Source organism: Periophthalmus magnuspinnatus, chromosome 18 (genome assembly GCF_009829125.3).
Source record: "Periophthalmus magnuspinnatus isolate fPerMag1 chromosome 18, fPerMag1.2.pri, whole genome shotgun sequence".
Taxonomy (NCBI): Eukaryota; Metazoa; Chordata; class Actinopteri; order Gobiiformes; family Gobiidae; genus Periophthalmus; species Periophthalmus magnuspinnatus.
Window position 1 is genome coordinate 17,747,923 of NC_047143.1, and position 24,579 is coordinate 17,772,501.

The 24,579-nt window shown below is 37.4% G+C and overlaps 1 protein-coding gene across 11 annotated transcripts in view; it reads right to left on the bottom strand.

Annotated features, from left to right (window-relative positions):
- The window catches only part of ablim2 (actin binding LIM protein family, member 2), a 72,928-nt gene that overhangs the window by 19,940 nt on the left and 28,409 nt on the right, over positions 1–24,579 (bottom strand). For all 11 annotated transcript variants that reach the window (XM_055229170.1, XM_055229175.1, XM_055229177.1 and 8 more), the window contains exons 2-6: positions 19,535–19,693; positions 7,878–8,061; positions 3,819–3,931; positions 2,990–3,116; positions 2,324–2,417 (exon numbers count right to left, since the gene is read on the bottom strand). In XM_055229170.1, the coding sequence (XP_055085145.1) occupies positions 2,324–2,417; positions 2,990–3,116; positions 3,819–3,931; positions 7,878–8,061; positions 19,535–19,693 (677 nt within the window). The remainder of the gene's footprint in view (positions 1–2,323; positions 2,418–2,989; positions 3,117–3,818; positions 3,932–7,877; positions 8,062–19,534; positions 19,694–24,579) is intronic.

The window sequence follows — 24,579 nt, forward strand, 5'->3', positions numbered from 1 at the left end:
AATTTTATCAAAGTTGCAAGTTGAATGCCAGTCAAATATACTTGGGCCAAATTATTCAGTGCTAGTGATTACAATGTTCAACCAATCAACATCAACAAAACCCATAACTGGAAAAACGTGAAATATTAGGCACTGATAACCATTAGCTAGTGACAACATTATGACTTGTTAGCATGTTTACAAAGGAAAAATGAATGCAAGCTAGCCTAACACGCAACCGAAAGGGGGAATATGCAACTTTTCTCATCTCAGTGTATGTTATTTGTTTACCAAGAGTATATCCACAGTATAGCATTAAATATATCGATCTCTATGGGGTCAAGCAGGAGACAAGCCATGTCATCAAGTTAAAAGTTAGATCTGTGGAGAGGTGACTCTGCTTATCATATGAATGCATGTTTTTCAAGATATTTTAGCAATACAAACTCCTATAATTGGAAAAAAAAGCAAGTATACGTATCATGCCATACTGTGGAACATTCCAGATAATGCATTATAATCAGGTGGCGTACCCCTCACCAGAAAAGTTACACGAAGCACCTTTAACAACATATTAATTGTAGCACACAACACTGCAAAACATCAAAGCTTAGATATTGCAACTGCTTTTGTCCTTATAACAACTGTTACATCATAAAACAGCATTATTTTTTATATCTGTAACATAAGATTTAATCTCCCCAACAGCCAAATGACATGATGTCGGCTTGCGTTCCCTTGCCATCAACGCCATGTAATCATCTGCTGGCCTACTTCCTTAGCATTAGCAAGACACCTAGCTAAGAAGGCTAACGTCTACCATCTTTGCCACAAAAAAGCTAAAGCTAATTAAATAATTATAACTTACCAGCAGCTCACATATTGGCATGTTGTGTAGTCTTTTCTGGCACTATCCAGAATGAAAAACAGCTAGCGCATACATCGCTTTTCTTTTCTGTAATTCAAAGGCCTCGCAAAACTATAAGCTCCCCTGCTCCCCGTCTTTGTCAAGTCTTTATTCGGCACACAAACAAAATCAGGTCATTTCCTTAGACTTGTCACTGCACAATGCTACACAACGCTGAACAATGCTACAAATATGACTTCATGCTAGCAAAAACCTAGGGTGACGTGTTTTGACCCCTATAATGCCATGGATTTGAAAACTTGCAAAGCGCACCGGCGGACGCAGATCTGGTTTCTGAAATGAACGTAATATTTCCTGGAGCTAAGCAGGTGATGTTTTGGGAATCTCAAATCAGAATCTACTGTTACCTGAGATTGGATAACATCAAGGCCCACAGGGAGCTAAGGGTGCACAGGTGAAAGCATGTGTGCACTATACTGTACAGTCATCCGCCCAAAGCTAAAATGTCCATATAGAAAACAGGAATGCTGAGTAGTATAGAAGAGAGAATATCTATTTTTTTGGTAATACAGTATGACTTTTGATTTATTGTCTATGTGTAAGTGGTGATGAGTATGTGTCCTGTTTAAACATTTATCATTCCACAGGGAAATGAGGTCACCATAACATCCTGAGTATAATAACAGGTTATGCAATACATGATACAACATAGAGTAAGCAAAGATAATGTGTGCTTTCAAACGAGGGAAACAGCATAGAATTATTATAGACAATAATAATTCTAGAACTGTATTAGGATGCAAAGTAGCTGTATTTTGAAGCAAGTAAAGTTGTACCATTGTGGAAATTGTGGAAGGTAATGAAACACAAGTAGTTAAGTACTGTACTTTAGTAGAATTTTTAGGTATCTGGTATAAGAACATTTTACAGTGGATACTTGAATCTGTACTTTCTACTCCCCTACATTTTTAACTGGAGTAAAAAGTACTTTTTCATATGATTTGAGGGGTTATTTTTACCATGTTCATGGTAACATCCTGACTAAAGTTTTGGAATTCAAGCTTTGGCTTTGAGCAAACAAAAATAAATACACAATACAAAAAAATGATTTGTATTGCAACTGCTGACCAAAATCTGGATAATTTTTTTAATCAATATTGCTACATTAAACAGTTGAATAAATTAGTAATACTTTTAGTTTTTACTCATAAAGTACATTTTTAACACGTACTTTCGTACTTTTACTGAAGTAGATTATTTTATGTGATACATTTACTTGATGAACTTTTTACCTCTGTATCTGTACTTTTACTTGAGTAAAAAGACTGAGAATGTCATCTACCACTGGTAATGCATAATTTTTTTTTTTAGCTGATACCTCAAGAGGAGAAATGTGTCTTGATGTTTGTAGGTGGCGCCACATAGCCTACACTACCAAGTCAATAATGCCAGAGGGAAAAACAACACGTCACTTACTTCTAGGACTTTTCCAGTTATGTACTTCTTGCAGTTCTCACACTGGATGCCGAACATAGCGTGGTAGTCCATCTCACAGTAGGGAATCCCATCCCTGGTGAAGACATGGCAAGAGGCTTTAGGAACAACAACTTAAGAGACTTACTTAAGAGACTTATTTTGAATCTATAATAACGTTTTTCTGGTGGTGAATGGAGTTTGCAGACTTTGACAGTCCTGTATCCAAACAAGTTTTCACTCTAGACACCAGTCTGGAGAATAGGGTTGTCAAAAGTATCGGAAATCAGATACTAAAGCTATCAAAACTAAACACTGATTTGAGCAAGTAGCCATACAAAAAGAAAAACAATTCCATTAACAGGATAGCATTTAATTTAGACTTTATCAAAAGTAGTATAAGATCACATGGTATAAAGTGTTGAAATTCAGTTTTGTTGAAAAATTATTTTGGTGTGGAAAATTAGTTGAAATGAAATTTAAAAAAATACAATTTTTAAATCTGTGGTATCAAATCAGTATCAAGCCAATTCCTTAGTATCAAAATTGAGTTTAAAATTTTAGTATCATAACAACACAACAGGAGATTAGACCTGAGACGGGAGACCAAAGTCCAGACCAGAGACCAGTCCACATTCTAATATACATTATAACCAAAAGAGTACTTACTTGCTTATGTACTCTGCGTTGAGCACCTTGTTGCACACTTTACACTTGAAGCAGCCCAGGTGCCAGTGCTTGTCCAGAGCCACCAGAGACTGTTCGTTCTTAAACTCCTTTCCACAGCCACAGCAGTCTGTTTAAATCACACAGACACAACAACCTTTCAATGCAAAACCAAAGACTACGCAATACTGACCCAATGTGACAACTAATTTACCTGTTGTGTTAAATGATTATGACAGGTTACTCAGTACTCATTTCACAAAAACATAGTTAAGCTAAATATGAAATTTTTTTATATATATATATATATATATATATATATATATATATATATATATACATATATATATATATATATATATATATATATATATATATATATATATATATATATATATATATATATATATATATATATATATACATAGCAACCAAAATGTCAGAACCAAATCAGAACCAAAGGGTCAAATCTTTCTACATCGGTGCAATAGTTATAATTACACTTCTAACAATAAGTCACAACTTTATTATGTTAATGAATGTTTAAACTGACAGAAAATTGCCTTCCTGGCTTTTAAAATGTTCCTTTTGGGTGAAATTTTGTCAATGACGTAGGTAGAGGCATTAAAACTTACTGCTACGTGTATTTTTGTACTTTTCAACATTTTTTCCCACAAACCTATGATAAATATTTATATTTATCCCACCAAACCAAGTGATAATTACAAATATAAAAACCTGTCATATGCACTTTAAGACAATGTTTGGTAGACATTTTAAATGTCAGACAGCTTTGTGTAACTTTTCGGTGAGTGACGGAGATGGTACTTACTGTGCACTGCTTGGATAGGTGCAGGGCTGTTGGCCGGGAGAGGCTGAGTGCACTTCTGGCAAATACACTCCTTCCCATTGAATGTCACTCTGTCTCCAGCAGGGAACGGCTGTCTGCAGGCAAAGATATAGATAATTAAAATAACATCAACATTGGACGCTGCTCAATCAGAGCTATTTCTAGATGCTGTACACATCAGTGCTGACTGCTGAGACTGCCACATTTGAGCAGCAGTTGAAATCAATATTATGAATCTTTCATTTAAATTTCCAGTTTTGCCAGAGGGATCCCAAGGTGTTCCTATGCCATTCGAGAGACATACCTCCTCCATTGTATCCTGGGTCTTCCCCAGGACCTCATCCCGGTGGGACATGCCTGAGAGGCACCCAGGTTGCATACAGAATAGATGCCTGAGTTATCTTAGGTGTTATCTCTCAACATGAATGAAGAAGCTCTAATCCGAGCTCCTGTGTGACTAAGCTCATCACCCTCTCTCTAAGGGAGCACCCAGACACTGCAGAGGAAACCTCTTTCGACCACTTGTCCTTTTGGTCATTACCCAGAGGTCATGGCCATAGGTGAGGGTAGGAACGTAGACTGACCAGTAAATCGAGAGCTTTCAGCAGTCAGTTACAGCGACCACATCACTGCAGATGCTCTGCCGATCCGCCTGTCAATCTAACGCTCCATCCTTCGTTCTTCAAACAAGACCCCAAGATACTTGAATTCCTCCACTTGAAGGAGGGACTGTCCACCAGCCTGGAGAGGGCAAGCCACCTTTTTTGGTTGAAGACTAGTGAACAGAATATAATGGTGATACTAAGGTAGCACCTGCCAGACAAGTGCATGTAGTTTGTTATTGACAAATATTTTATTTGTAGAAAGACTAATACAATTATAGAATTAAACTAAAATCTTTGCCAATTAAACTAAAATCTTTTTTTTATTCAAAGCACTGTGGTGTCGTGACTATCTTTTAGCTGTTTATGCCTGTGCCCCCTCCCTCAGCTGTCAAGATCCACAGCAGGGGGATGACAGGACTTCGGCTCTGATGAGAGAGAGGAGGGGGGGGTGGCAGACACGTGCTGCTGCTGCCACCCTGAGTCACCACCCTCTGCTCACTGATAAACAGAGCCACATGCACAGGGAGGGTTTCAGACTGCCAAAAGTGTTCCCAAGTTGTATACAGCAAGGATGTCAACTGTTTAAATCCAAACAGCAAAAGCTTAAGATAGTTACTTCCTCTACTTAGACTGAAAATAGGGGTGTTATTAATATTCAGAAGTACAGGGTCCAGTTCCAAATCTGAAATTATGAATATTATGCATAAAGGTTAGAACATACAGGTATATAATGGTGTAATTCAGAAAGGGACATTGGTATTATTACAAATTGGTGTTTACATGCACACCAAAAATCTTATCATTGCCTGATTTCTAGAGTTATCTCAGTATTGAAATGTCACATAAACAGTTACTGCTGATGTGATTTTTTTTTTTTTTTTTTTATTGTTCACACACACAAACACACACACACAGATTTTGCGAAGGAAAGGTATGCATAAACGGTAAAGTTATGTGGCCAAAATTAAAGAGAAAATGGTCAAATTGAAAGTATTATTTTAAAATGCATTGCACTTTTGTCTTCCAAATACAACAGTTATTATAAAAATGTAATGAAATTTTCCTAAGCAGGTGCGTACTCTTTGTGGCCACGAGAAGAACGCCCAGTTACAAAAAATGCATGAGAGCGCACAGCTTCAGGTGTTGTCGGGATTAATGTGTGGAATAAACTGCCCTTTTTGTGTCTACAAAATATCCACTGATAAGCAAAAACAGATTGTAGGTCTGATCCCCAGCATGCTGTCTGTAATCTCTCTTAATGGAGTCTGCATGTCCTCCTTGTGACACTGCTCTCTGCTATCTGTTCTCACCATTCAAAGCCAAGTAAACAAGTGACATTTGCATATAAAAAATCTAATCTGTTTATGAATGGATTATAAACCAAAAATTGAAAGAAAAACAAAAATGAGATTCATTTATCGGATATGCAACTGTAATTCCTTCTGATATATCTTCTACGAATGGTCTGAATACTTCTATTGTATAAGCAGAGGATTTATGGCCTGCAGCAGAAGCCCACACAACCAAAGTCCTGAAGTATTGATCATTCATACAAAACCGTGGCCAGATTTGACACAAAATATTAAACATTTGCCCTCTTCTTCAACCTTTTTTAGTCCGATTTTCACACTCTCAACAAAAGGGTCTTGTTGTATAATTGTAAAAGCAACATTTGTGTTTGTGGGTATTGCATTACACAGTGGAACACTGTGGGCAGGGTACAGAGATCAGACACTGCAGATAGTCGATAACACTGTGAGCTATGGGAGTGGGCTAAGAGATCCTCACTTAACATTCCTCTATGAGACAGGCTAAGCTAGCTAAGAGGGCCCGGGATAGTGTCTGTGATGTGGGGTGGCGGGGTATGGTTGGGACAGGTGATTGTGGTTAGCCATGGCAAGTGTGTTCTGAAATTAACTGTTATGGAGAGTGACGATAGATAGGGTTGGGAGGTGATTGGTCAAATTTGCTTAATTTTAGTTGTAACAGAGAATATTCATTTTACAAAATATCACTATAACTTAAAAGTGATAAGATTTTTTCTACCAGAATATGTGAAAACAAAGCTAGTTAATTTGAAACTTTTCTCCACTGTTCAATGTTATTCCTTTCTTTCCTAACATATTTCTTTCATCTCAATTTTTTACCCTTGATAAGTTTTGCCATCAAAGTAATGTTAACAACAACTAGCATGCCAACAGTGCACCAGCATTACTTCTTGGTTCACAGAAGATAAAAACACAAATCAGAAATACTCTCTGTAGTTGCAAGTATTTTAATCAAGATGTTGCAATGATGTCCTGTAAATGTATGCTAGTTACGATATATCATATAACATTATACAATCCTGCCATTTAAATAAGGCTAAAACAATTGCTGGTCTACCAAATTTAGTTTTTTAGTAAAGCCAATGTGAATGCTGAAATTATAATAGAAACTGAATGTAGATAAACTTAAAAAACAGCAAGGATATTTCCTGGAGAAGAACAAAAGAAGTAGTCTGACAGCCTCAAACTGTTTAGCATTATAATGACATTAAGAACTTTTACTGCTGCTGCAGTAAATGTGTTTAAAATTCTAAAGCAAAAGAAGCACCTGAATGAAAGCATTAAGACATGTGTCACCGCTGGCACAGCAGTGTAAACTGAGGAATGAATCAGACCTGTCCTACAGAATATAAGCTCACTCCAGAGGATAGAGCAGAGTCTGAAGCACATTACACCAATGATTCCAGGCTAAATATCACTGTCATGGGAACACAGCAGTTTTTAAAAAACTCATTTTATCAAGGTGATTAGAGTTAGTTCACACTACTAAGTTCCAATCATGTAGATGGTGGCTGAGTGGTTAGTACTCTTGTCTCAGTAAGAAGCAAGAGGGCTCCAGGTTCGAATCCAAGATCGCCTGGGCTTTTCTGTGTAGAGTTTGCCTGGTTCTCCCTGTGTCTGGGTGGATTTCCCCTGGGAACTCCAGTTAGCCCTCCCAGTCCAAAACATGCACCATAACTAAAATTTTTCACCTAAGGTAATCCTGACCAAGATGGTCTCCTGGAGATGGGTCCTAGGGCGCAACGCTGCGTTGCCATGTTGCCCACTGCCAGGTTGCCCGTGGCGCATTGAAGAATGGGTCAAATGCACAGGACAAATTTCCCTATGGGGACAATAAAGTGTACCGTAAACTACCTTACCCTACATAATATAATCATATTTTTTCTCATATTGCCACTAGCCTCAATACTACAAATACTTTCCACTTTACGTTTGACCAAATTCAAAAGGTGCCATATTTTTAGGTGCTATTTTACAGCACTCCAATCATCAGCATATTTTTCAGAACACTACTTCTACTGTTACAACCACTAAAGGGCCTAATCTAAATAAAACATGCAATTTGACACCTTGAATCTAAAATTGAGTGACACAGTTGTGCTACGTACTTGCATGAGGCACACACAAAGCAGCGTGGGTGGTAGGTCTTGCCCAATGCAGACACCACTTCTCCCTCGATGAAGTCCTGACAGCTGAAGCATCGGGTGCCGTACATACGCTGGTAGTCCAGAGTGCAGATGTATTCCCCCTGTCGTACGAAGAAGCCACCCTGGGCCAACTCACAGCCGCATACTAGAGGAGAAGAGAAAGATACAGAATTTTTACTTTATTCACTGATAAAAAAAGGTAAATAAATATTGGCCAAATTATTCTTTTCATCTGTTTTTGGTTTGTCATTTTAATGCTAGATGCACTTCCTATTATAGATAGTCCTGTACTTAAAGGTGCACTATGTAATTTTTCATGTGGAGGGTCTGCCATATGCTTGTCTCCATGGAGATGTTATTGCTTTGCCTGGAATGTTCCACAATATTCTTTTAGACATCTCTATCTTGCATAATTAATTGCAGGTGTTTTTATTGCTTCAAAATACACTACCTTGAAGAATCTGTGACCAGGTTCACCTCTCTACAGATCTGACCTGCTTGTCTCTGAAGTTCAACACCATATTGTGCAACATACAGGCAAAGTAATCACATCTCCATGGGAACTAACAGGTGGCATATCCTGTGGACATCAGAAAAGTTACACAGTGTAACTTGTGGGCCAACAGCTAATCACATTGCAGTAGCATTTATAGCATGTAGCAAACATACACTTTCTGTTTGTTCCACTTTTAACAATGGCTGGCACCAAACCCCAATCACAGAAAAGCCCCCTCCCATCAACAATCACTGATTACATCGTAACCATAGTAACCCAGTGACATCATACGGCTGCGCCCTTGAGGGAAACTTCACTCTATTTTTCCAGTCCTTTAGCAAAAACAAAGCCTTCCTTTTCTTCCTCCAATTCTTTTTCTTTTTGGAACGCTGTGACAGGAGAGATAGATGAGACGTGTTTGTTATGTCGCGCCCTTGGACTATGAGCAATTGGAATATAGAGGGCGCTAAAAAATTATGTAAATGTGTTGAGAAAGTATGATTTCCATAAAAGAAACAAGAGATCCGTACTGCAGTTCTTTGGAGCTCCCAATTTTTATTATTTTAATACCACCACAATGTGACATTTCAGGGTCAAGGCATTGTTCAGACAGGAAGAAGGACTTGAAGATCTCTTGTTTCTTTTCTACAATTTTTGTCTTTGAACCCAGAAAGCTGTTGCAACCTTTTATCGGATGTGCATGTCTCTTTTTACCAGTAAAGTAGCACAAACTTGTATTTTAAAAAAGCACAAAAATCAAAGGATAGAATGATGAATCCAGAAGCAAGACACTTACATAAGTACATGTCAAGAGAAAGAGGAACATAGCTAATAAAGTTGCAAGCTAGTTTTGCTAATACTAAATACCATTAGTATTACCACAGTTTTTGTATATGTTACGTATATGTTTAACAGACAGAAATGTTTATTAATATGCATTGTGCCCTTTCAAATAAACTAATAAATAAATAATAAAAGAAAAGAATAATTTAAAAAAAAATTAATCAAATTAAATAATATAAGTAATTGGTTACATATTCTAACTTGGACAAGCACATGTTTACAAAGCCAAAAGCCCACCCTGCGTTGCCAAACACAAATGGACCAAGCACTTTCTGGATCGCACGAGAATTGCAAGCAAGTCAAGCCAATTCAACTGTAGAAACGCCTTTCAAGATAGCTAGTACAGAGTCTGTTTTATGAATAATGGATCTAGTGACGACAAGTGAAATGATGCCCTAAAACAAATGGTTTGAAGAATAGCCAAAACACTGCACACACCTGTCTGAGCATAAATATAGTGTCTGCTGGTTTGCATTATGAGGTTCCAGAACAGTGTGGTAGTCTTTGCATATCTGCTTTGTGGTCGTATTATACGGGCTTTAACTTTTCTGGTGTAGGGTCCACCACCTGCTGGTCTCCATGGAGATGTTATTACGTTGTATGCAAAGTTTTCCATGCTTTGACGTTAATCTGACCTTGAAACTGATCCATCATTATTGTAAAAAGCAGCTGACACAACCAGGCCAAGCTACAGGTCAGATCTGTGAAGAGGTAAGACCTCTCACAGTACGAATACATATTTTTAAGGGGTTTTTCTTTTTTTTCCTTTTTTTTATCCCATTTGCAATTAATAAATATCTAACTGATACCATACTGTGGAACATATTTTAGCTCAAGCAATAATAACTCACTGCTTCACTGCCAGAAAAGCTAGAAAAGTTACACAGAGCACCTTTAAGCAGTACATTTGCAATATATTTCTAATGTGCAAAGTGTTCTTAAGAGAATGCAGTTACATGGAATATATGTGCTTTTATGCATATATGGGAAATAAAGGAAAACATTCCTTCACCTTTTCCCACTGATTACATAACAAGCCAACTTCCCCAACACTGGCCGATGTTCAACCCTTATACAACATTTAGTCAGTATCAAAGCATCCCAGAGGTTAGCCTGTGCCTGTAAAATAACCACCACAATACGAGCAGAATGTTTACTTTGGAACACAGTGACATAGTTTCCAGCAGCTGCTACTGGACAGATGATGGTTAACAATGGAAATCAAAATACATGGGCAAAAGTAAAGGGCTAATATAGTATGCACTGACTATCAGGCTTTTTAAGGCGCTGCACCTGATTTTTACTGTCTTAAAAACATGAAAAACATAAATAATAATAACTTTGCAGTGGTTCAAACTTATTCCTCACTTACCTTACACATTCCGAGCATTCTAATTGTTCACCACTATTAGTTTATAAGCATTTTTCACTTTCAGTTTCAGAGTCCAGAGTGATGCTGTAATGCTAGCAACAACTAGCAAGCTAACAGTGCACTTCCAATTTCTCGGATTATAAAAACAGCTGTCTCATTTCGACCTTAAGAGCAGCTTTTACAGTATATCTGTACCAGGGCAAAATACTTTTTACTCCAAGAGAAGACCTACTGTGCTTGTGTCTGCAATATAGTTATAATTTATGTCACCCGTGGATCATTATGTCATAATTTGCAAATCGTATGCATATCACAGATTAAGAAAATCTAATTGGAGAATAAAGTAAGTAGAGGGCAGTGGGCGTACGCTGGTGGAGGGGGTTGATGGGGAAAATGCATTGAAACATAATCAATTATTATTACACTCATTTGCCAAGTCTGTGATCTAGGAATGACATACCTATTGTGTTCTGAGGTAATTGTCTGAGCTCTTGCTAAAATCAATGACCAGATGGGATTTGATCATTTAAAACAGCTCTGCTTCCATGGCAACCAACAACGGGTGTGCACATTCACCACTGTTGACGTCATAACACCAGTAATTAGACAATTTGTCCTGGGAATAGTCTGTTCAGTGTAACATGGTAGATAACACTGACATGATAAGAACTTAACTCATGACCTTTTGACCTCTGGAGAAGGGAGTGTGAAATGAATAGATGTTTGTTTACAAGAATTCAATTGTTGTCATAGCAAAGAGGTGATGTCTTGGATCATTTCCACTATAGACTAGAGCCTTAGAAATTGTATGTGTGTGCTATAGGAAACTACTTAGATATTGTTTATAACCTATTTGTTCTTGTGTGAATCCAAAAATATCATGTGAAATATCCAATGTAAATTTGAGAACAGTTGCCATGAATATAAAAAGTTGTAGCAATAACAGTGTCCAAGCATTTATTTCATTAGCAAAATAATAACCAAATGAAAAACAACACAATGAGCAGATTGCCCAATTTTCTGTTGTGTTCATGTCTTTTCAATTAAAGGTCTTATATTAAGCAAAATTGACTCTTGTAAGCTTTAAGCATTTTTATAGTGTTGTTACCTCATCAAAAACAAAAATGGAGTTGTGTTTTGTTTCATTCACACAAGTTTGAGTAACCCTACATTAATAGTCTGCCCATATCTCTAAAGGTCAAAATGCTCTATTCCACTTTGTGATGTCTTGCAGTGGTAGTTTTCAAGTTTGTTCAGTAGAGATTGTCAATTCCAGAGCTGAAATGATCCAAATGATTCTAGTCAAGTTGTATGGAGTTTAAAAACACCTGTATTGCCAAATAAGATCACAAGGTGGAATAGAGTGCTTTCTAGGTATGTTTTTGATGTGGAAACAACATTATGACATAGATCAGAAAATAGCATAATATGGGCCCTTTAAAGTAATAGGTGTTCATTTTAAATTCACTTATGACAGCTGTGGTGGCTGTAACCATCAAAATATGATTTGTTAAAATGTGTATGAAAGGAAGGTTCATCTATCATTAAAGGATCACTATCTAACTTTCCAGGTGAAGGGTTCCCCCAAATGCTTGTCTCCACAGAAATGTCATCCCTTTGTCTAGAATGTTCAACAATATGGAATTTAACTTATCTCAGCTACCAAATTTGGCTAGATGTGAGCCTATTCTCGTATGTCGTTATTATTACTTTTATTATTAATACTGAAACAACGAAGTAAATCATGATTTTAAATGCAATGGCTAAGTCAAGCCATAACCACCATTCAGTTTTCTTTAGTCTTCTTTAGTCCTTCACTTCTCACAGTCCGGCAACTGCAGCACCCTCCAAGCAAATTGAATTAGCATGTGACGCTAAATGTCATTAGGCCTTATCTAACTCACTTAAACATGTTACAACCACCGAGCCCAGTTATCCTGAGTTTGACCGCATTCATAGTGAAAATCAAGATTTCATAGAGCATCCCCAGAGATCTTATTTACTGTCAGAATGTAGTGCCATATAAATTATAGATGTATGCAGTGCCCTTGACTGCAGTAGCTGTGTGGGGGTTAAAAATATATGTGCAGTGTGTGTTTTGTGCGTGTTTTGTGTTCTGAATACACGACCTTGACAGGAACTCATGTTTTACAACAACTCAGGATGGCCAAATGAGTGGATTTGATTGGTCAGAAGACGCCACATGACCTTCAAAGTACCAGTCCTCCTCCGGGATTTACTAAATTACTAACAGACAACAACCAGGAAGTCTGTGTATTGTCTTTTAGCAGCAGCCAATATGCAAACACAGGATCTATTGTTTGCAAAGAGCACATTTTAGGTATTATGGGAACTAATTGGGGGTTAAGATTGTCTGAAAAGTGCAGCTAATTGAAGAAGTGTTTTTGGGATTTGGGTAAATATTAGGTTAGCGTTGAGTTAGCGTGATGCAATCTTTGGCTCTGAGTATTGGGCTTGCACTTTCACATCACATGTAATACAGGAGTGCAAAAAGTAGGATGAACTGAAAGTATTTGGAATTAAAAGAAATGTGCCACAAAGGCTTTCTATTCTTTGTTTTAATTGTACTCTAATTATTGGCAAAGTAAGGAATCTAATTTGAAATAAAAATGTTAACTGCTCAATCCAAATCTTTAACATTTCAAACTCGTAATTTAGTTTGAGTCCAGCCGTCAAATTAAAACAAATTATATAGTAACTAGTAGTACATGTCTGACATTGTGTGAATGAAATTGTATCATATTTAAAATAACAAGATTGATTTTCAAACTACAAAATCCAACTGCCAGTGAATATTTCAAATCATAGTCATTGAAAGATGCATTATGTAACGTTCCTAGTGGAGGGTCCACCACCCGCTTGTCTCCACAGAGATGTTATTGCTTTGCCAAGAATAGTACACAGTATAGAATTAAACTTGTTGATTCGCATGGAGACAAGCAGTTGCTTCCACCAGGCCAAGTTACAGGTCAGATCTGTGCAGAGGCAACCCACTCAGGGTCTTTGAGCACTGAATAAACGCAAATTAGTTAACTGCTTTACTGTGGGGCTTTTCAAGCAAAGCAATTCATGATTTTCCTTTTTTTTATGGTTGGCATTTCAGGACCTTTGACCATTCAAAAGATACATCTTACTTTGAATTGTATGTAACAGTGCTTTGATTTTCATCCCTCTGCAACCCATGAATAACATCTCCATAGAGAAAAATTACTTACAGACCTGGCGAAACACACAAAATACAAACCAGAAAACGTATTTATTCTGTCAGAGTAGTACACCAAATACATCATGTTTGCAATTCTTGCCACCTCAAAGCATTGGATCTGTGCATGCCATAAATCACACATGTCTACCAGACCTTGCACTAAGTCGTAGCGGAATCCTCTCACAGTCTGCTGAGGTCAGGATCTGCTTTCGTCCAAGAACGGAGAGATCCTGAGACCAACACCCCACTGAGAACATGACAGGGCCCTGCTACATACCCTGCAGCCCCCCCTGACATACCAGACCCCTGCCACACGGAGTTCCAGGAAAAAAACACAGTTAGGAGGAGAAGGAGGAGGGGGACTTCCAAAACAATGCAATTCATAAATCTGTCTCAAAGCACAAAGGAAACAGCTCACACAATGTCCACACTGCACAATGTAAATGTTTGGGACTCAGTAGTGCTACAGTAAACAATGAAGTGTGCCTATGTAATGAAAACTGTGTTTACCGCTCAAGTCTAAGCAATGAAAAGCTAGCAAACATAATCAAGTTAATTAACAATCAAATTATTAATTAATGTTTATGTGTAATTAGTGCAGCATTTCAGAATCTAGGGTTTTCAAAAGTATTCAGGATGACAATAATTGATACTAAAACTAACATCAAAACTAGATACTAATTTGAGCAGGTATCAATACAAAAAAATCACATTCACAGGACAGAAATGAACCTTTCCTGAATTGCGTTAGAATGATCTTGCACTGTATCAGAACAAGCGTAAGTCCACATAGACTAGCGTGTGCCCCTGGACCACTATCGAACCTACCTGAACAACTGTGGAAATGCACAGATATAATACCACATGGTAATATAAAAGAAAGTACTATTATCATCGTGGTGTCAAAATCGGAATTGTTTTACTTTTGATCTTTAGGCTATTTTTAGGGGTTTTTTTTCTCTTGAGTGTTGAAAAAGCTTGCCTCCACAGTATGATGTCATCGGGTGGTAATTCAAGAAGTGCTCAGTTGTGTTTTTGAAGTTCATACTAATTCACCAAAATCATTCACATATTTTTTTTGTGTTCACATTGCTATCCTTAAGTAGCTAAAGTTGATACTACCTGTTTTTAGCCTAATTTAAACTGCTTCACTCCTCATTGCAACAGGTGGAGTGGTCTTGGCATTTTTATACACATAAACCATGGCTCGGATAATTTTTACAATAAGTAGATTCAGTTCTACATATCCTGAGTAATCTTCGATGTATTCATGAGTGTATTGTATACACATTTGATGTTCACATGGCATTAGGTTTTGCTTGGAATCTACAGCAAGCATTTCAACTGAGTAAGTATTTCTTCTACTAAGCTTCTGGTTTATATTAGTGTGTGACAAAAGCTAGGCCTATGCCGTAATACTGTACGTCAACAGTCTGCCATGTACTGTCCACAATGGGTGTAACCACATTTTTTCTCATATGACTCTTTCCCACTGGAAGCTGTCACAGCCCAATTTTCACAACATGTTCTGAGCAGACCAAAACATATTTTTTTCATGAAGGCCCATTCACCTGCAAACTCCACAATGTAAACTAAAACTGCATTTTGGGTTCACACTCAACTGTACATTCTCACTAGCCAAGATCAGACAAATTCTATAAAATGTTTGTTCAATTACAGCTGCACGATTTTGGGGAAAAGTATTGCGTATTACAAGGATTCGATGTGTGATATATAAGAAGGATTCTGATCAGAGTGCACATTGTTTACAAGAAAAGACTGAACTATGAACTGAAAAACTAAAACAAGACTCCCAAGCTTCACAACATGTTTTTAGATGTCTAAACAGGTACAAGATTTTTTCATTAAAAACTGAGGAGGATATTGTTTTACTCACAACCTACTACTACAATAATGTTAGTCTTTGCTATTGGATACTTGAGCCAAGCCAAATTGTGATTTTAGTTTGATTCTGTAGTGCAGTCCTATGTTTAATAGACTGCCACTGAGCCACTTCTCATGTATTTGAGTAAAATTTGTTCCAGATAGATTGTATAAGATTGAGGTCATAATATATTATGAAACATTTTATAGTCCAATAATACAGAGAAGTGCAGATTAGCATGCTAGTTGTTTAGCTTTATTGTGATGGCAAATCTTTGCTCTGGCTTCTGAGACAAATATTGTGCATTATGCAATGTTCATTTATCTGAGGAAAGGAGGAGGATAACTGATAACCCACAACAACACTAGCTTATTCACAATTATAAGCTTTATAGAATGAAAATTCCCATATAATTTGCAAGAAACTCAATAGTTACAATACAGTTGTCACCATGAAAGGTTTGCTACAAAATGGCTGCAAGTTAGATGCACAATGTTCAATTGAACTATTTGTAATATCCTGGGCAAGTGGAGGGCATGAGCAAGTGAATATAGTCAACTTTATAAAAAGTCAAATTTTATTGAAAGTTTGAAACTGAAGAACCCAGTAGTGTTAGTGTTTCAACATTGGTACCCTTTGACACACTAACTGCCATTCTCAAGTGCAGATCCAGTGCTAAAGAGGGTAGCATTAGCTCCTGTTAGACAAGTCTTCATCCTGTCTCAGTGTTAGTTACATATGACTTCTAGACTTGGCACTGTTGAGCTCCAAGTTCTTTGTATTTGTGAGCATTGCAGCATTTAAGTCAAAGTACATTGCTCATGGTCATGGTAATTTTTTTCCTCCCAAGCCTAAGTCTCTGCAAATAATTGATTACTCTAAGGATTGAAAAAAAAAAAGAATAAGACAACAATCTACAATAGCAATAGCTGTATCAAATACGAATTGGTCAAGGGGCTGCACCTGGTTTTCTTTTATGTAATAAAGTAAACAGATATATTGTAAAAGGGTCAAATGGGACAGCTGTGTGCTGTCTGCATCTAATTATAAAGCATCTTTATCGTCCGTGAACCAGGAAGTAACACAGGTGTGCTGTTAGAATACTAGTTGTTGTTAGAAATAACGTGAATGTGACTGCAAAACTCTGCTCTGGCCTCTCAAAGTTCTGAAACACCTTGAATAATTAGGATGCTACAACTTGTTAGAAAAGTGAAGAATAACTTTGGACTGCTCCAAACTGTATAAAATGAACCAGTTCTGTTTTTAGCATTTCACATTTTCAAAACTGTAAAAATCTGGTACCAAATGCCTTACAATATAATGACTCTATCCACTAAAATAACTGAAGCTATGACAATCCAGTCTCTTCTAAGAATTCTATGGTGGTTAAAATGGTTATTTGTTTTATTTTCTCACCAATTTCTAGCATTGTGTTGGCCCACATCTGGTTTTCACACTAGATAACACTCTACAGTAATGATTCACACATTTAATGAACGAAGTTATTTACAAAACACATTGCAGGCCTTGGTTCTCTGCCTGAGAGTGTGGAGCCCTCTTCGGATCAACATTACTGTACTGTTACATATATTAAAGGAATTCATGATCGCCTGGTACTAAATGAAGTAGTTAGAGCATTCTAATGAAGAGGAAGCTTCATTATCAGCACTAGAAAGATCCAAGTGTTCACATCTAATGGGGTTTTAGTGGCAGAATGTAATCACTGCAAATTGTCTTTGTATTTTTGCCTAAAAGCTCCAGAATACAGTAAAACTATTAGAAGGAAAAGCAGCATTTTCCATTAAAACTGTATATTTTTCATTGAAAGTTATTGAAAACATTACTTTAAAAAACATCCAATATTCTCTTCCAGAACTAAAGTAGAATTCATTGCAACCCTGACAAAAACAGGCACCACACTAGCAACTTTTAAGACATAAATGAATCTATTTTTATTCACCATATGCATCAGTCACATTCTTTGCAATCTACTAGAAACACTGTAATACTTTAATACTGCAGTACTGTAGCAAAATGTGAATCTTTACTGGTACAATTCACTTAGGGCACTTTACCTACCCTTTATTTATTTAATCTGTCCATATGCTGCAGAGTACATAACCACAGTCATAGCCACTTACTGTATAAACACTTTGTAGCTTTGGAGCTTTACTCTGCTGACACAGTATTGTGTTACTTTTTATGTCTATTGTAAATCTTCATCTTCAATCTTCATTGTACAATTTATCTTGATTTTGATTGCAAGTTCTTATTCTCTTGCTCTTCTTGAACTTTGCGTTGCAACACTGTAATTTCCCCATTGTGAAAAAACTAAAGCTTTATGAAGACATTCACAAGATATGAATGGTCTGTAAAATCAAACAAAATTGCAAAAATATCACCATCTACCAATGCTTGGAAGTTTACATTGTATTTTCCGGACTTTTCATTTGATGAACTTTTCTGAAGATTTTTGAAAGATTTTTCTATAATACATTTTGTGTGTGTGTGTGGATGCACACTTTAAATGTCAATTTATTCTACGACAGCATAATGCATTTCTCTATAAGGGATTAAAACAATGCAGGACAAAACACATTTTAGACTAATAGTACCAGAGAATGTCATGTTTAACCACATTTAGCATAACACATTGTCACAGAAACAACTGAGAAATAGCACTGCGTGAATGTCTATCGGCACATCTGAAGTCAACAGAAGATTAAAGGCCAAACTCCAGTGTGACCCTGTCGGTATCCTAGCAACCGGAGTGTGTACCGACAACAGCAGTGACACCCACCACCACCCAAGACCCACCCAGTCACAAAACACCAACATAGAACGGACTCCTATTTCAAATATGTGACACTAGGGTCCCGGAATACACTCACTACCACGAGACAGGGGGCACTTTGATTACAGAATTCTTAATGGAGGGACAGTAATCAATCACAGCTGCCAAGTCACCTGATGTAGCCTCGGTTAAGTGTAAACAAAGTAAAAAAAAGTTGCACTTGTACTTTACGCTTTTGATTAATCATCGCATTTTAGTTAGCTAACTTTTAGGATCTGCCAGACCAGGAAGTAACACTGGTGCACTGTTAGCATGCTAGTTGCTGTTAGCAGTGGCGTCATGGCAAATCTCTGCTCTAGCCTCTGAAAGTTGTGCAAACCGCCTGTAAACTCATTGTGAATAATTACTACGCTAGGAATGCTTTCAGAACTTTAATATATACCTGATTTTTACTGTCTTAAACACATGAAAAACAGAACTACCGTAGTTCATTTTAAATAGTTTGCAAAGATCCAAAGTTATTCCTCACTTACCTTATCCATTCAGATCATCCTAATTATTCACTCTCAGAAACCAGTGCGGTGTTTGGGAAGCTAACAACAACAAGCATGCTAACGTGCACTTGCTGATTACCAAACAATAAAATGCTTTATAATTAAATGCAGACAACCCGCAGCAGACTTATTTTCACCTCAAGAGCTGTTTATACAATATATCTGTACCGGGGCGAGTGGGAAAAAATATAGTTAAAATATGGCTACATCTTTAATTCTAGATTTGTTGTTTAGATTCTCATTAACCAGTCTGGCCTTTAGTGAAATCCCAGTTTAATTCCAGCACCTCTAATGCTATCTGTTGTGAACTCTCCACTACAGCCCTCTCTATCTAATCTAATGACACTTGCCAGGGACAGGCAGCCCTTGATTAGATAGTGCCTATAGCCTCGGAGTGGTGGTTAGGAGTACACTTGTGAGAAATGCATGGTGTAATGGTGCGCGTTACCTTTGCAGACGAAGCACTTGATGTGGAAGTGCTTGTTCTGAACCCGCAGAGCCTCTCCTTTGCAGGGCTTGCCACAGTTCTGACATGGGATGGGCCCGGCCTTGGGTTTGGACTTCTGCGGCGGCTCGTGGGGGCTGTGGACCGCCTGCTGCTGGAACACTGCAACATAGAAACAACACAGCAACGTCAATAAGGAACATGCTAGTAGCTTTGGACAATACTGAATGGTGTGAATTGGTTCACTGTGTTGTATGGTTTATTATTCATTTATCTTTATTTATACAGGGAGAGCCCAATGAGATTATTAGACTCTCTTTTTCATGGGTTCCCTTTTACAATACAATACAAACAAAACAAATAACTGCATAGGTCCATTTAAAACATTAAAATCAGGTGCAATAATCTGGTGATAACCATTTATAAATGTTTATCACCAGATTATTAAAAGCATTTGTGGCACCAATGTATCCAGTTTTGCATGTCCTTGAAATGTGTATGTATGTATATATTGTTGTATAGGGCTGTGATGGAGATTTAGATTCAGTCATTCAGCTTGTTTCCATGGAAAAGTTGCTACTTTGGGCAATAATATTCCACAGTATACCACTCTCTATAACTCACCCATCTCCATGGAGAATGTTTTAAAATATGGTTTTAATTTTCTATTTCCATAGACTCATGCAGGTGACATGCCATGGAAATAAATGAAGTACATGAGGACTATGAGGAAAAAGATGTGTCTCATTGCCTGTCCCTAAGGTGGTATGAACAAATAAGATGAAATGTTAAATATTGTGATTTTTGATTGTAAAGTGTTTTCTGGAAATGCGCAAAGTCTGTCTATAACAGTATACACATTAAAATAAAACTTCTGTCCAGATCAATGCAAAACGGTTTAGTAATCAAAACAAAGAAAAAGGAATTTGTAATTTTAAGATTCTGTATAAATATAAATATAGCTAGGTCCTGTATATGTCTTCTCTCAGGTCTGGGTCCAGAGATACAAAAAAACCCATTCGAACAATTTTTCCTCGATACATAAATATATAAATATTTTTGGAATATTTTGTGCAGTTCAAGCCACTTCCTCAGAAACATTATGATGTAAATGTGACCACTCTCCCATAGCCTCTTCCTTGTCCATTCTAATATTCTCATGGTCAGCCTTTGAATGCAGAGCGGGCACTGGCCTCCATGAAAGAGGCTTTGTGCCCTGGTCAGACCGGTTTGATCTGTCTCCATGGTCACCGGTAATTGGGCCTGCAAAAGGGACTTTATCAAATGAATTGATTTAGAGAAAGAAACAAAAGAGAATCCTGGAAACTGAGAAGAAGTTGTTTTGGGTTACCATTATCCCTCCCTGTGGCTCGTGCATTTAATTTGGGGCTTTACTGGCTAAATTTGAAGTGCTTAAGGACACCTTGACATATTACTTAATGTGAGTTTTCAGTCTCAATATCAAGTATCGGCAGATGAAAAAGCTAGATTGGTGCATCCCTATCAGTAGCCTAATAGCTCATCAGTTGTAGTAGTAGCAATAGTAAGTAGCAGCCACCTCCAGTCTCTCTCTCTAAAACATTCAAATCATGCTAGAAATCTAGGGGTAATAATGGACTTGAACTTTAACAGCCACATCAAATCAGTAACATCTGCAGCTGTGTACCACTTAAAAACATTGCAAAAATCAAAGGTATACTGTCAAAGCCAGACTTAGAGAGACTTATCCATGCATTTGTCTCCAGTAGGTTAGACTACTGTAACGGCCTGCTCACTGGCCTCACCAAAAGAGCCTTAAGACAGCTGCAGTACATTCAGAACGCTGCTGCTAGGGTCCTGACTAGAACCAGAAAGTATGAGCACTTAAGTCCTGTAACAGTTCAATAGAGTAATTATTCAGTTATGTGTTATGTAATACAGTTTAGAAATCAAAAACTCCTCAAAAATCACTGTTATAGGCTAAAATACATTGTTGTAGTGAGGTGAGTTTAGTCATCATTAGCACTTGTCAACTATCTTAGCATTTGAATATACAGTTTCAGATGGATTATGTATAAAACGAGATCTTCCACGCTAATGTACAGATGCTTTTAATATCTGATTTGAACTCGTAAACTTTAAAAAAGTTACTTCCACATATGTAAAACTGCACACAGAGAGGATGCATTAGTGACACATGGCTGGACATTACAAAAGGCTAGAGGTCGGCTAGTTAAACAGTTGGGTAAATACAGTGTTCAAGGGAGATATCTATCTTGTCTCCAAAAACATCAAAGAACAGTAGGCCACAACGACACGGCATTCTTTAGCAAATTTTTTACAACCTCCTCTCAACTTCCAGGGAGAGATTTGGTTACATTGCATTTAAGATTTGCACAATATGTTTTCGCTCAAATTGGAGACAGTAGAAGATGATGAAATAAGCCAATGTGAAGAAAAAATCTACGAGCCGAGACGCTACCACTTCTGACCCCATAAAGAGAAGAATTTCACAGGGGAAAATCATGGGCCTTAATAAAAGTTGTCTGACAATTTAAGTGCAACCATCTGGGTAGAAGGAAGGTCTAGCTACAGTGTTGACCTAAAGTGCACATATATGAACCTTTCGGCACCTGTTGCATAATAGATTTATGTCTTCCTCTGGACAGGACATGGTAGAAATCATTTTTGGGGACACTTCCTGGGTTGTCAAGATTTGGTTGCTCATTAATTAACAGTATGACAGTCAGGAATGCACGCTGGTCTTTGAACGCGACTGCTGTGAATGGATAAACAGGGAGCAGCTGTTGCTAACCTGTGCTAGCCTTGTTTTGCAAAGTGTGTCGGCTCAACATGTAAGTTACGCACTGGAAATATGGTGTGGTGTATCACAAGATCATGTCAGCGTTTGGTGAGAAATTATTGTTTTATTGTTTACAGTTTATATCTGCTTTTTATTGTCTTTTTTTCACCTAAGTTTTGCTTTCTTTCTTGGTCAGTCATCTTGCTGTGGTGTGTAGCTCCTCCTTATAGCTAAAAGGCACAAATGGGCTGGTATGGCTCTCTTAAGACTGTGGAGACCCTTTGGAACCAGTGGAAAGAAGCCTTATGTTGATCATTACATCATTAAATAGTGGCTTAACAGTTTAATTTAAATCAGATTATGTAAAATCTACTTTTTAGAGCCTTTTACTATGTTATAATGTTTTCCCTTTTCATTTACACTCTCGATGTTGTATTTAGCATGATTTATGCATGTCTGAGTAATTCTCATGTATTTTATTTTCTTAATCCACGATTTGTGTAGGATTTGGCAGCGTCGCATAGCCATTTAGGCACAAATGAAAGAAATGCAGGGCATGGTCCAGCAGAGCAGCTCTTTGTTGTGTTAACGTTTATGGCGACATCAGATTGCATTGGGCCCTGCAATTTTCCAACATGGAAGTCAGCGGACTTGCATCATGTACATAATGATCCACAGGCGTTGATTACTATATAGCAGACAATAGAATATTATGTCTTCTTTAACAAGAGAACTATAATTTGTTGAGAACATAAACTAACTTTTCTTTTGAGGTGATGAGTGAGACAGCACCCATGCAGAAGGGCCTCTGTGAATGTGTCATGTCATTACTGAGTGTCACCCATGCTGTAGCGGAGGGGAATTGTACTGTCTGTTCTCTGGCTACCAGCCAATAGAGGGCCTGCTGTCCCAAAGGTCAGAGACAAGGAGGCAGTTATCCGAGCTACACAGCACGCATGTTCTACAGTACACAGACACAGCACTGGAGCCTCTTCGCAGCAGGGCACCGGGATCACCATACACGGTCCTACCGCACAGCAACAAACTGACTTGTTGGGTGGTTATCAAAAGTATCAATACTTAATTGATACTAAAAGTTCTACCAAAACTATATACTCATTTGAACAAGTATCAATACTTAAAAAATACATAATTTTCCTGAATTTTTTTAGAATGATTTTGATCTTTATCGGAACTCCAGGCATGTTTTTGAGGAGGTAACAGCATTATAACATGGTTTAAAGGTAGAATCCATTTTGTGTATATAGGACCTTTAAAGAAACTATTTACTGTGTAAATAAGATCAAATAAGTAAGTTGTTAATGTCATTGTGGTATTGAAATCTCTATTGAATCTTATACTTGGCATCAAAATTGTACTTGAAATGTTTGTATCATGACAACACTTTTTGCAATGAGTTAACAGACAGAAAATCAGTAACAAAGACTATTAGTAGGGCTGAGCAATTAATCAAGCTTTAATTGAGATCACGATTCAGTCATTTCAATAATCATCATTCAGTTTAATGGGGAAGTCTACAGCCAATCTTTTGTCAGTCAAAGCATGTGGTTTGGAGCAGAGTTTGGACTTTGTGGGAAGAAATTGTACTATTTTTGTGTAACATTCAGGAAGTAATATTGAAAGGCAGCCCTGATTATTAGATATGGTGTCCCAGAAGGAGCACCAAATAATCTAGTCAAAGCAGATTTGAGTGTGATTTCCAATAAACAGAGCCAGCATGTCAGCTCAGAATGAAATCTAAGAATGCACACTGACAAACCACTCCCAGATAAAGGTCTTTAACAAAGAGACAATATTAATTTCATCATTCTATTTGTGACTAGGCATGGGACGATATTGAAATTTGGTGTCACAATTATCATAGCCCAAATAATTATTAAAGATTATATCGCAATAATGATTAAAGTTGCTGACAGTTAAAAAATATGACTATATGAAATGAATAATAAAATTGTTAATATTATGAATAGGTTCCATTACTGTTATGGTAAATGGTAAACAGTCATTTTTATAAAGCGCTTTTTCACCTCAAAGAGCTTTACATCAAGGAACCACTCACCCATTCCCACACTCATTCATACACCAGTGTACACAGACACTGGGAGCGAAGTGGGTTAAATGTCTTGCCAAATGACACAATAACAGCATTTATCTGTAGGAGCTGGAGCACTACCAACCTTTAGGTCAGTGGATCTGATTGCTCAACCAATGATGTTTATGTTGAGGCGAGACTTGAACCACCTGC